The 14,675-nt window shown below is 36.0% G+C and overlaps 1 protein-coding gene across 1 annotated transcript in view; it reads right to left on the minus strand.

Annotated features, from left to right (window-relative positions):
- LOC115427856 (ubiquitin-conjugating enzyme E2 E2-like) overlaps positions 1 to 14,675 on the minus strand; it is a 111,623-nt gene that overhangs the window by 8,482 nt on the left and 88,466 nt on the right. Inside the window, exon 5 of the mRNA XM_030146564.1 lies at positions 7,119 to 7,266. Within this exon, the coding sequence (XP_030002424.1) occupies positions 7,119 to 7,266 (148 nt within the window). The remainder of the gene's footprint in view (positions 1 to 7,118; positions 7,267 to 14,675) is intronic.

Here is a 14,675-nt window from a genome sequence, read left to right on the forward strand (position 1 = left end):
AACCATATAACAAGATAAAAATGCTGTAGAAAAGTTAACACTAAAATAACGTATGAAATATAAAAAAAGCAAACAAAAGATGTAAAAAAAAAACCCCAAAAACAAACAAACAAAAAAAAAAGATTAACTCACTTTATTATCCCTGTATGGACATTTGGTCTCTACGTTTAACTCATCCGAATACACACATAGCACCTAGCATTAGCATTAGCACCCAGTGATAAACACTGCACCGTAGTGTAAGACAGTGAAACTGAAATCATCTGGGAAAATACTCAACAGAATAATCAACAAAGAAAATAATTAAGATGTTACTTTATTCCCAAAACCACTAACTGGTATAATTTACCCAGTGCACCATTTTTCAGAATTCTCTTCAAAGAGAATCGTCATGACAGAAATCAGAAAATAGATTCATACCATGAGTTGTTTCATCATCGTCTGTGTTTTGGTCTGGTTTTATAATAACAAATACCTCTAAGAATGCTACTTGTCTTGCATGGAGTCAGTACAAATCAGTTGAAAATAACACATAAAAATGGTATTAAGAAAAAAAAGTGTATTGTAGAATTAAAAAACAGCCAGAATTTCACCCAGTAGAGGTTTTAGTATTGAACTAATTGATAACCTTGTGATAACTGATGACTGCTTCTTATCTTTAAATTATTTTCTAGTTTCCTTTCTCCTCTGAATATCGAATGTAAACTGAATACCTCTGGGTTTTGAAGCACAAAAAGATTCAAGGTTAACTCCACTGGTCTGTGGTCAATGGCCCTGACTGTAGTTAACCTATATTTACCTATTTTTAAAGCGTCATATTTCTTTTTTGGTTTTTTTGTGCCTTTTTCCAATATTCTATGGGCCAATCACTTAATCAAGAATTTCACTGAAAGTGAATCTAGTATTATTTGTAATCCTAAATGGCAGGTATATTTTCTCACAGTGGTGGGTACATGAATAGGTTTGTAACACTGTGGATTTCATAGAGATGACCTGCTCCCTCTGTTGATAAAAATACCTAATTCAACCACATGGCGATTCTCATTTCCAGGTGATTACACACTAATGAAAAATATCTGTAATTAGATTCTCCTCTACCCTAATGGACCTTTCAAACTATGGGCCCAATAACACAATTTTCAGAACAGATGAAAGGTTTTGAGAGGCCGACAGTCATTTAGAATTGATAGATCGCTGAGAGGAGCCCAAACTGCAGATGTACCAACCTGAACTGTTTGCTAATATATTGTGATATCAATCCAGATAATAAACTATTGCTTTAGGGCAGAGTGAGGGAGGTGTTATTACAGCGCTGACAAATTGATACGAGCACTGCTGCGAGGTGAAAAAGTCGACGCGCTGATTAGAAAAAAACTGGCTGCATTTCAGCGCATTTCACCCAGATACCGTAGAACAGCAGAAATTACACAGGAGGATTCCTTATGGCGTTGTGAAAGAAATTTAAGATGACTTTTTGGATATTCGCAGAAGAAAAGACAGAGGGAAAAAGTGATGACATGCGACAGAGGCCCTGGGCTGGATTTGAGCTCTGGATCCACTCTGACATGACCGAATGCCTTGGCCAAACGAGCCACCAGGACGCCTCAGGTATAAATCTGCTTGTGAAACCGTGATATAGGGCTCAATGTGGCATGACGGCAAGGACGGCAGCCCCGGGAGGGTTGATTAACTGTCATTCCATCCTCTTCCCCCGCTTTAATGAGCTACATGCCAATGATCTCCGCCTGCACGGAGAACAGACTCTTCAGAGGGAAGGAGGTGGTGAGGGGAAGGAGGATATTTTTAGGGTATTTCACATCCAGGGCCCACATTCAGCGCTGGAGGCTCACTTTAAAAAAAACCCTGGAGGTGCAAATACTTCATTACTTGACTTAGTGAAATTTCTATATATCTGTACTTTACTATTTTTTTTCCCCGACAACTTTTTCCCTTTGCAACCAACAAAATAAACTTAAAATAGACTTGTTATTGTAATTTTAATATATCTGAGGTGAATTGTCAGTTAAATTCATTTTACGTCATTGAGAATCTTCCTCACATCAGGACTGATTTCACCTTAAATGTGTTATATCAACTTTAACAATGCAAAAAAGATGATGCCTCAGTGTATTCACCAGCAAATAACAGACAAAATACAAAGAAAAAAAAAAAACCTAACAAAAGAAAATGACATGAAGATGAAAATGATGTAGAAGATGTAATAAAGCAAAAACAAGGTAAAGGAATTAATATGAACAAATTAATAAGAAGATGATATAAAGACATAAAATGAAGACAATGTAAAAAAAATGTAATAAAATGTACAAGATGGAAACAGTTACTGGTAAAAAGCAAAGCATAAAACATAAGAATAAAACAATGTGAAAAATGTGACAGGATGAAAACATGTAAAATATGAGAAAAGATGCCACAAAGTTAACAAAATGAATGTAAATGTATAAGACAAGAAAGAAAGAAGAGATGAAATAAACATATAACAAAATGTAACAATGGTGACATAAAAGATGAGACAAAACAACACAGAAGACTTAAAATATGTAACAAAGCATAACAAGATGAAAACAATGTTAAAGAAAAAAGTTTAAACTGCTGCAAAAGAGTCACAAGGACAAAAACAACAAAAAAGATGTAACAAGATGAAAGTATCTAAAATATAACAAAATAACTTCTAAGACGCAACGAAATGTAATAAGATGAAAGTAAATGGAAAAGACAAGATGAAGAGATTAACGATATAACAAAATGTAACTAGAAGCACTCGGAGAGCGCAGACCTCCGCCAAGGCTGATCAGTGGCCCCCCCCGTGGCCCCCCCACCCCCGATCGCAGACCTCCGCCAAGGCTGATCAGTGGCCCCCCCCGTGGGCCCCCCCACCCCCGATCACCACCAAAATTTAATCATTTCTTCCTTATCCCATTTCCAACAAACCCTGAAAATTTCATCCAAATCTGTCCATAACTTTTTGAGTTATGTTGCACACTAACGGACAGACAAACAAACAAACAGACAGACAAACAAACCCTGGCAAAAACATAACCTCCTTGGCGGAGGTAACAAGTTTAAAATGGTGTAAGGGTAAAGAAGACAAGAACATATAAAACCACAGAAAAAAACAAAACAAAAGATGTAACAATGAAAAAAAATGAAAGTGATGTAAAAGAAAGCCTAAAACACATAAAAGATTTTACAAAAAGGAATGAGAGGAAAATAGGGTAAAAGATCTTATAAAATACAACAAAAGAAAAAAGTAAAACAAGACAAAAAACAGCATGAAACATAAAAGATTTTAGAAAATGTAATGAGAATAATATGTAAAAGATGTAGCAAAAATAAAGCAACTTAAAACACATTATAAAGTATAACATGTTAAATAAAAAGATGAGACCAAACATCCTGAAAAATTAAAAGATATAGCAATATATAACATGACGTACACAACATAAAAGATGACAATGCAGAAAACATACTTAAAAATTAAGATACAACAAAAATGACAATGAGAAAGACAAAAGATCAACAAAACAAAGATGAAAACTACAAAAGACAAAAACTTACAAGACTAAAACAACGTAAAAGAAATCAACTTATAAAATAAAAGAAAGCAACTTAAAGACGCAACAAAAAGAAACAAGACGAGAGTGATGAAAAAGACAAACCATCTGAAAAGACATAAAAGATATAGCGAAACATAACGAGTCGAGAACAACATAAAAGACGCAACAAAACCTAAACGACCTCCAAGATGTATCAAAACGAAACGGACAAAACACACAACTACACAAAACACACCATCGATTTTTGACGGACTGTTCAATAAGTGCAATAAGAACTTCAACTTTACCACAGATACGCTGAAAGAAAAGGAGACTGGAGCACACAGAGCGGACATAATATCGATTTTCGCAATAATTTTCATCATTTTCAGTGTACTGTTTTGTTTACATGAAATTCTAATGGTCTAATATAGTTTTATCGTGTTGATAATGTGGCGTCCACTTTTCCCAATTCCACTTTTTTTGCATTAAAAAAGTTGGATCACTTCTACTTTCTTTGTTTTTTTTATAGAAGTACTTGCACCTCTGCTGGAATAAAGAAAGTGTTGTACTTGTGCCACCTCTGAAAGTGCAGTGAACGGACTGATTCTGATGAGGCAAGAGGCAGAAACAGGGATAGATAGTGTGTGGGAAGAAGGGGGAGGGTTCATGTGTGTGTGTGTGTGTGTGTGTGTGTTTTTTTGGCGGTGTCGATCAAGTCTCTTTTGTGTCGCGCTTTAAAAGGAATCAGCTCATTTCATCTCGCCAACATCTGAAAATGTTACTCGGGCTGCGAGGCAGGACGGAGGAAAAGGAGGGTGAGGAGGGTGAGGAGGAGGAGGAAAAGCTATTCTCATTTTCACCCGCGGAGGGAGAATCTCTGCTGCTACGTTTATCAAAGAGCAATCCCTGCAGAGAGGACACGAGCTATCATCAGAGGTCTTCACAATCAGCGCCATCGCCTCCCTTCCCCTCCCCTCCCCTCCCCCGCTCGCTCTTTCTTCTTCTGCCGTCTCATTCGCCGCTATTCACTTCTGAAATCACCTGTCATTCTTCCGCTCTTTTATGTTACCGACTTCATTCTGTCCGTCTGTTTCCTGGTCAGCCGCTCTTCTCGCGGCTCTTTTCACGACTCATCCCATTTCTGTGATATTTTACGGCTCCTCTGGTTCGTCCGTGTAATACGTTACAGCGGCGGACTTTAACGGTATTGGTACTAGAGGACCAGTCAGAGTGGGTAATGGCTGGTTTAACTGGTCCATAAAAGACACTCTGGATCCCCTGCTCCTCCAGTGTTGGTCTTTTGGCCTGCTGCTAAACTGGGCCGTAATGGATCTAATTAGCTTTAAAATGAAGCCGTGGTCTCTGTGAAAGCTGTCAGATGTTTACAGGACTGCATTAGGGCCAAACAGTCCTGCTTAAATATTGATTGGAGTCTGGCTCGCCGTCTACAACATGTTGTAATTTTATAAATGTAAATTCTATTGTCCTTCTGGTATTGTTTTCTTTTTTTTTTTTTTTTTTTTTTTTTTTACAGCTTCCACATACTCACACTCAGCAGTAATACACACCAGTGCCAAGACTGAGGTTCTGTAGAAAAATAGCAGTCTGACATGGTGGACTGTGGAGGCGATCTGCTCTCTCTGGAGCTAGAAATACTAGTTCTAAGGTAACGATAACAGAACTATTCCAATTTTCAGGTAATTATACATTCATGAAAACATAACTGTGAATAAAATACTCTGCACTTACATCCTTCTAACTCTTACACAGTTGACCTTTAAACAAAAACATCAGTACATTTTGTTTGGCTAGATTACAATGAGAGGAACAGTGGGCTGTGAGACTATACGTTGTGCTTATTAATTGATGAAAACAGTTATTTTACATAAACTTAATATTACTGAAGACTTCAAAAAACAAAAACGTAAAAGCCCCTTGGTTTTGTCCACACTGGCTATTGTATATTTTGAACTTTATCTTACTTGTTTCTCTACCTTACTTGTTTGTTTATTTTATTTTTCACTGCATGCTTCTCACTTACTCCATGTTCTATGTATGCACCAAACCACTGAAGTAGGGATAAGGACATTTCTTTATATAGTATATAAAGGCAAAATCAAAAGTACTGAAAAACAGCCAAAATAGGCTCAGACCACTAAAGGTTAATATTTGAATGTTTCTGCCAACAGAAAGTACATTGTGCCTATTATTTTATTTTATTTTATTATTATTATTTTCAAAATACAACTTGGTTAAATGATTTCAGTGTGTGTATAAGTACTTTTTGAACACTTTGAGCACATTTCAACAATACCGCGATAATAATGATAACCATGATAATTTTAGTCACAATAACCGCGATATGAAATTTTCATATCATTACATCCCTACACTGAAGCAAATTCCTAGTAATGTGAACCCTGTTTACTTACATGGCAATAAACACAATTCTGATTCTGACCTTGATCTTCTGCTGTTGTGCTTATTATGCAAACCGTTATTTTTGCTCGTTTGTGGTTAAATCTAGCTCATTATTAGCCTGAACATCTTCTAATGACACTATATTTTGAGAAAATCTGATTATTTTTCAGATTTTTAAAATGTATCAATTATTTTTCTACTTCACATTTCACATGAAATTCAGTTTTGTTGTTAATTATTCTGTCACACAAATGTTTTAGCCTGTTAGCTTAACTTAGCTACTTTAGCATTAATCTGGTATTGTATTTAACACTAATGGTCTTTCGGCTACTTAAAAAATTCTAGTGCTAATAATATACGTTAATATTTATCAGATATCTGAAATTATGTGACGATATAACGGTGTTGGATAGCAGTGTATTTGTTTCAGCCCTCGCTCACGACCTGAAATCACAATTTGTTGTTCACGTGCACTTCCTACTTTTTTAATTTCAAAATAAAAGGTGTCCTAGATTGTTCTGCATTGCTAGTAATCAAATAGAACATCAAAATGATTTTGTATTAAATAAATAGATACTCATTTTTCTTTTTTTAAGCGTCCACAGATGATGCTGTGGACATTTATTAATTGTGCGGCTTGTGTTGCCTTCATTTGTTGCTCACTAGGGAAATTAAATCACTACCACAAAATACTGTGAATAATCTGATTCTAAGCTGCAGAGGAGATTCTTATCCTGCCACAACCTTTTTGTAATGTGTTTTTTATTCATTTATGCACCAGATAGGAGTTTTTTTTTTTTTAATATTGTAATATGAACAAGGCAGCAGAAGTACTAAATATCTGGAAGATGTTGTGTCTGTTTCTGTAACAACCATGGTTTTATAACGTCATTTCAGAATATTTAAAGAACAGAAAACCCCTTCATAAAGAGCCCCAGTCGCACAAACGTTACAACTGTGATGTGTTCAAAGCTTCAGGTTTAAAGCGATTTTCCATCACCTCTCAGGCTGTCAGAGCGCGACTGCAACAGCTCTGTACATTATCCACACAGAAAGGACGCGTCAGTCAACCTGTCACACAGTGGACGGCACATACGACAAGTATAGAGTGTGTGTGTGTGTGTGTGTGTGTGTTCTCACCAGGGTTGCAGTCAGTGAGCAGGGAGCAGATGGACAGCAGGACCTTGGAGATGGTGAGGGCAGGACTCCAGTTGTCCTTCAGGATGTCCAGACAGATCACACCCTGACTGTTGATGTTACAGTGGTAGATCCTCGTACGGAACGTCACCTGAACGCACACACACACACACACACAGAGTGAAAATTTCAGAAACAATACCATAATGTGACCTCAGGATGCTCTAAAGCAGGCGTTGTGTTGACTTTAGGGCTCGGCCTGCCTCATAAATCTGTCTGCTGGATCATATTTGTCAGTTCAATCCAAACATTCGACTATTCTTTTCTTTTTTTTGGTTTGTGTTTCAGTTATTAGTTCGGCTCCATTAACGCAGTCCGGTAAAACAGAGTCATGAGAATCAGGGTTATTAAAGTTCAGATGTGAAGATACCAGAGAAAAAACAAACAGTCTCTTTGATTGAAATGAAAATGAAAATAAAAGAAAAGAATGAAAAACACAACAGATATTAAAAGACAAATATAACTGCAGGTAAAGTAAGCTTTAGTCATTTTCAGAAAGTCATCTAGGTGAATAAGTACAGAATAGCTTTGAATAAATATGGGACTAATGTGAACATGAGATCATATTTGATGTCATGATGTCTTTTAATTTACCTTTATTTTTTCTGAATATTTAGAGATGATAAATCTGAGTTTTGGCACCACCCACAATAACTAAAACTAAATGAATACTACATCAAAGTCAAAGGACAGGAGTGAGTATTTAAAACGTTATTATGTTAAGTTATTTGATGATGAGAATGGGGGTGGGATTAAATAAGTTTTTCTTCTTCCCACTCCTTTTTGAGTGTAGATGAATGATTTTGGAATTTTGAATTTGCATGTGTTCTGTAAATGCTCAAAATAAACAAACAAATGAATGAATGAATGAATGAATAAAAGTAGTCAATTCCACAAAATTAAAAACTAAAAACGAAAATTTGAGGTGAAATAAAAAAACAAACAGAAAAAATAAAAACATCTAAAAACCTTTAAAAATTGTGTTGAATAAAAAAACCCAACCCTGATTTCTTCAACTTGCAGCTTCTTTCATCAGTTTACTACCAGCTCACACTGCCAGGTGGATTTCTGAAATGCATTTTTTACCTCTTTCCCTTTTTTCTAAATAAATAAATGAAAAAGTTTTTTTGTTTTTTTTTTTCTAAAATCTGTTTATCCATTTAGGAGTCTCTTGACAAATGATTCAATTTGCTGAATTTCATGGAACAGCCAGATATGACTTAGTCTCTAAAATCTACAGTGACCATTTTTTGGGTTAGGGTTACATTTAACCCTTTCATGCACAGTGGTCACTCCAGTGGACAGTTCTTCTCCAGCTGTTCTCTTGTATATTCATAGATTTTGTTGTTTTAGTTCCATATCAGCCAACACAGTGGACACTTATGCAGCATCCCATAACACACTGCAATTCATACCATTACTATAACTTTGCTGTTCTTGATAAACCTGATCTGCAGTAACATGTTTAAGTGTAAATCAGTTGTTATTTGTTAGACAAAAAGAGTTGTTTTTTGCATATTATATGAGGTAATAACTAGCATTGGAGTATGGTAAAATGTGAGAAAACATCAAATTAGCAGCCTTAAAAATGTTTTTATTTCATTGTTTTCATTTTACTTTCTGATATTGGGTTTTAAATACATATTTCTTTACATAAAAATTAAATGCATGGACATTTTTGTAACTCCATGAAAAAAAAAACTCGATCACAATTTTTTTTATGCCTAAGGAGGTATAAAAACACTCCAGAAAAAAATATCTTGTCTAAGGTTCTCATAATTCATGCATGAAAGGGTTAAGCTATTTAAGTATATAATTTAATTCTCATATTAAATACAGAAACTAAAAGATGCTGTCCATGAAATGAAGCCTCATAAAACACATATTGGACTTTGACTTCTTGTGCTAGCGAGGATTAGGTGGAAGGTTTCAAGAAAAGAGCTGATATTAAAATGTTAATATAGTGTTATCAACATTTTACAGCTAAATTTGAAGCTATACCAAATATCAGCCAAATCAACTAATAAATAAATAAAAAGGATCTGCATATTGGTGATTTAAAGAGAAAACATGGCAAACATTTTCAAGTGTTTTTAAATGTGATAATTTGATGTTTATTAAAACCTTTATACATCTAGTGAGGAAACGTTAATTAATAATGGAAATAGTTCATAGGAACCAAAGAGGCTGTAGTTTTAATTTCCACATTAATGTTTTCTAATCAGAGCTGAAGGGCCCATCTGGTCCTCAGGAATCTGCTAAATCACTCATTTTCTGGGTAATGAAGGCCTTAGATGAACTGGATTGATCTGAAAACACCTTTAGTCGACCATCTTTACCTCAGTCGGCTGCTGTTTGTCTCAGTTTGGATCTAATCTAATGTGTTGAGACAGGTTGATTAAGACTATGCAGAATTTGTTGTTGTCGGGTGTTTGTAGTTTCACTGTGTTGGTATTACATGACCTTTTTTAGGTACAATACCGTTGTGGTTCTGCATGATGTCCTGATAACTGTGCAATATTCAATGCTGAAAATAGTTTTTGGTTTTTTTTTTTAAATCAGAGAGCCATTGTTTTTATACTCACACGCAGTTTTCTATATGGATATTTATTCTATCTTCTATATGCTATAGTTTTTATCTGCATATTTATTCTATCTTGTATATTCTATAGTTTTTATGTGCATATATATTCTGTTTTCTATGTTTTATAGTTTTTATATGCATATTTATTCTATCTTGTACAGACTGTATTATCCTGTATATATAGTGCCTGTTTGTATTATTGCTGCTGCCAGCTGGGTCAACTGTATCAAAATTTCATTTCTGATGTAAAATCTGGACTGACAAATAAAGTGTAAGTCTAAGTCTGATGTCCCTGAACGCCTCATGCCTCACACAGACTCAGAATGCAAAGAAATTTCACTAAAGAATTGTCTTAGATTGTACAATACAGCAGGGTATCATCAGCATAAAGGGTGTAGGAGATTAAACTTTATGCCACTAGAATAAAACATCTAAAAACATCTCTGAAATATCTGTATGACATTCATGATGAGTTTGTGTGAATTATAACTAATAAGTATGTCCGGTTTCATGTTCATGTTGGTGTAGAAGGAGAGGACCGCTGTGATCCTCATTCACTAACATTCAGTATGAAAATCTTCCATGTCGTCCGTCCTCTCAGCAGAGACCAACAACAGCCACAGGATCATTAAGAGGTGACCTTTGACCTCGCTGCTTACTTAAAACCAATCTTGCTGAGCAGGCCTGTCATGTTCCCTTTTCTGCTTACTTTGTGACTCCTGCCTGCCCTCCTTCATCTCCTCCTCTTCCTCCTTTTGTTATTCTGTCATTAACTCTCTGCTGCTTGAGAGGCAAACAGACCTTGAACGCTTCTCAAACCACACAAGGCAACAAACAGGACGCTTTCTGTTACAACAAAGGATGTGTGCAGATGTGAAAGGGGAGGCAGACGAGGAGACACCTCCGCTCACATGGGTTAGCGGCGGCACGTTAATGCTGGCAGCCATAAAACAGATCCGTGGCTAGCCTGTGTCGGCTCATTAACAGGCTGTAATCCCATCATGGCTGATGCTAATAGATTATGATGCAGTCTGTGTGTAACAGAAGCTATGGGTCTAATCCTTTATCCTCCTGCATTATGGTGTCATCCCTCAGCCTGTGAACACAACCTCTGTGTCCCGTCATAACAATGAATCATCTGATTAACAAATACACTGAATGGATAAGTGAATAGCTCTACAACTGTCATAGAACATAAGGCAAACACAAAGAGGCGCACTAGATGATGTGTATATATGTAGAGCAAACTGGAAAAATGCCATTTTTAAAAAAATATATTTTGCAGAAAACATATTGAAAACAAAACAATGAGATTGTATGATGAAATGTTGCATGTGTGTTGTTTATGACAGAATCAAGTCCAATCAATATTTTACCATTAATACATTGATGTTCCTAAGAATGGGTGGTTATTCTTTTTGAGGTTTTGTAATACTAATTTTGGATGACGTCTGCTTCTTTTACAGTGTCAATAATCATAATCATTTTCAGAAAAGTGTCAGAAATGCAACAGAACTCATTCAATGTTTACATGCAGCCTAATATTTTCCTGTGTTCCTCTCATTTGGAAAGCTGTTTACATGGCAGAGGAAAATGAAAATGACTCTAATATTCCTGTTTACATGCAGTTTCCCACTGTGTGAACTGAGCCTCACTCTTTCTTTCCTTCAAACACCCTCTGGAAAAGGCTGACATTTCCATATTTGCTCATATGCATAAGCCCGTTGGTGTCCTCTGTCATAGTGTTCAACAGTAGGTGTGCTTGTGGACTTTTCATCCACTTCTACCTCAGAGGATCTTTGTCTTTACTCCAACTGAGCGTAAATAGGAGCACATGTTCATTTTGTGAATGCGCTGTAAACATGTCCAAAGAATCCACATAAAACCGAATAATATCATTATATCCCATTCACATGAGTTGGAAAATGCTCAGTTTCCTAAGGTGGAATATGCTGTTTATGACACCTGTAAAATTCAGAATAATAGTGCAATTTGAGTGTGCATGCACATATGCTCAGTGTTTTTCTATTCTGAGACAGCATATATAAAGGTTTGTTAAGGGTGTCACAGTTAGGGGTGTCATTTTAGTTCAGGTGTCACAAACAAACCAATTAGATCTTAAGTGCATCGAGCAGTAAAATAATAACATTATAACCTACAAATGATAAAATCTCCAAATTTGTCTTTTTGTTTTAGTGTGAAAAAAGGATGAAAATGTAGAAACAGTAAAAATAGAAAAAACGTAGAAATCTAACAATATTTTGCCTGTTACTAAATGTTTTGTGTCTTTGTAGATTCACTGTGATCTGTAAGTTGTAATGGACATGTGTAAAGGAGAGGCAAAGGCATAATATTGTTAACATTGCACTTTTATTACCCTGCCCCCCGAAGGGGAGGCAAGGGGTATTGTTTTTGGTTCAGTTTGTTTCTTTGTTTGTTTCTTTGATTGTTAAAAGTCTAGCAGCAAAACTATTGGTTGAATTCATACCAAATTTGGTTCATAAATTACCAGTGACCCAGAACAGATGTCATTACATTTTGGGAAATGTAGGTCAATGTTAAAATTTTTAATGAATTTTTTTTTTTTAAATCTTTTTTCTTCTGCCATTTACTTATAATGGGCGAAATTTCAAATGTCTGTAAGAACATCAATTTTGTTCCAATTTACTTCAGACTTGGCACATATATAGAGGCAACTGATGTGCTGACATCAGCACATGTATAAGTATGATGACATCAGCTGGATTGATACCAAAAAAAAAAAAACTATAATACATGCAAGGGGCGGGTTTCATTGCCTGGTTTATTGGTTATTCTGCTATTATTTTACTGGTCCAAATGGGGCTGCATGAGGCCCCTGAACTAAAATGAGTCTGACACCCCTGAGGTTAAAGGGATGAATACAATGAATGGATGATCATTTAGAGGTGTAAGTTTGACAACATGGCTTTAAACAGGTTTAAGAATGAGAATGATCCCAGTGGTCTCAGAATTCAAATCTGCAGTGGAACTGAGCTTAAAGCCATGAGCTGATGTTTGACTTGGTCCTCTGTGACTCCACTAATCAGATCTCCATTAAAAACCACTGAGATGTCCTGCAGTGTCCGTGTGTCCTCGGCCGCTATCGGAGAGTATCAGTGAGTGTTAACTGGCCTCATCAGGCGGCTGCAGGGAGCAGCTGCAGCTGTCAGATTGGAGGTTTGGAGTGTGTACGCTGCAGCTCACAGCCAGTCTGGAATAACAGAGCAGCAGGAGGCTAAGAGTTTAGACGGGCTCTGTTTCCCCCTCAGTATGGACTGACAGGACAGAGGGCTTAGATCCAGACAGGAGGGGTCAGGGCTCATCCTGAACACTGCTTCAGTGTCACAGTCATGTTCACATCACATTAAAGACAGTTCTCTGCAAGACCTTCAAAATAAAACTCAATGTGAGGCGATCTGGCCAAAAAGTGCTGGCATCGTAAAGTGGTCACAAACACCAAGTTAATCGGGCAAAAAATAAAACTGGAAAAGCTGTGCTTAGTTTTTCTGCTGCATTTAGCTGGAACACTTTACAACATACAATAAAACTGAACTCTACTGTCCCTATAGATCAGCTTAAAACTATAGTTTCACATAGTAAGTAAGTAAATTTATTTATTTACTTACTAAATTTACTCAGTTAAAACTACTTTGGTTTTTCGATTGAAACTGTTTGAAAATGTTTTGTTTTTTTTCTGTTTGTTATATGTGATTGTTTTTATGTATTAATCATTTCCTGCATTCTCAACATCACTGAGAATCAAAATGTGACAAACAAATGAAGGAACAAAGAAACACAGGAAGGAAGGAAGGAACAAACAAATGAATATGAATACTGGGAGATTTTGGTCATGAGCATGAGTTGAAGAATCCAGATTTTATTTTCTCCTGTATGCTCAGAATATAAGTGCAAAAGTCACTGAAGTAAAATTAGGTAAAAAAAAAAAAGAAGAAAAAACTAAACACTGAATGGCACTAGTGTTAGTGTTATAGCTGATAAGATAAGATAAGCCTTTATTTGTCCCAAAAGGGGAAATTCCAGGTTACAGCAGCTGCATCTATCAGATCTAGTGTTATCATGAACACACGTAAGTGTAAAAATATGACTCACTTTCAACCTTAGAATTTCCTGAAATTAAAAACGGTTAAGAATACTTAAAAGAGCACACTCATGTCACCGATTAAATGAAAACATAGATGTTTTTCTTTGTAACCACTGATGTCATGTTGGATTGTGTTATTTGGAGTGGTGCATAGTTTTCACAGTAACACTGACGTAGTTTGTGTTTTCAGAACTGACCTTTATCACTGCAGCCCATCCCGATCCACACCCTACAGCCTAATCACTAAACGCTCACAAACTGAACTGAGGTCAGCTGGGAAAACAAAATATTCAAGGTCAGAAAAAACTCAGATCAACAGGAATGAAATGAGTCTGATGGATTCTGAACTTTTCATTTTTCACTTTCTTCAAGGCCAAAACACTCTGACCGGAACATTGTTTAATATCATTTGCCACAATCATGATTTACTTGATTCTGTCAAATCTTTGTATGAACAATAATAAATATGATAAGTAAATATTAAAGCTATCATGTAATTTATCTTTGCTAAGTTGCCGCTTGTTGATCCACGGTTCAGACTAAACTGTGATAGTTCTGACTTTGCTTGTTTAATTCTAAACAGATCTTTAGTTCACACACACACCGTACAGAAAACAAGTGATTAGTGGTTTTGCTGTGGCTGTTTTCTGTCTAAAAACAGAGCTAAGCTAACAGAGCTATAATGTAAACTATCAGCTGATGCAGCACGTGAAGATTATAAGACACTGTGTTATCACATGTCTGGAACAAACTTCCAGAAAACCTCAGATCAGCTGAAACACTCAGTTTATTT

This window comes from Sphaeramia orbicularis, chromosome 11 (assembly GCF_902148855.1).
Source record: "Sphaeramia orbicularis chromosome 11, fSphaOr1.1, whole genome shotgun sequence".
In the NCBI taxonomy this organism is placed as follows: domain Eukaryota; kingdom Metazoa; phylum Chordata; class Actinopteri; order Kurtiformes; family Apogonidae; genus Sphaeramia; species Sphaeramia orbicularis.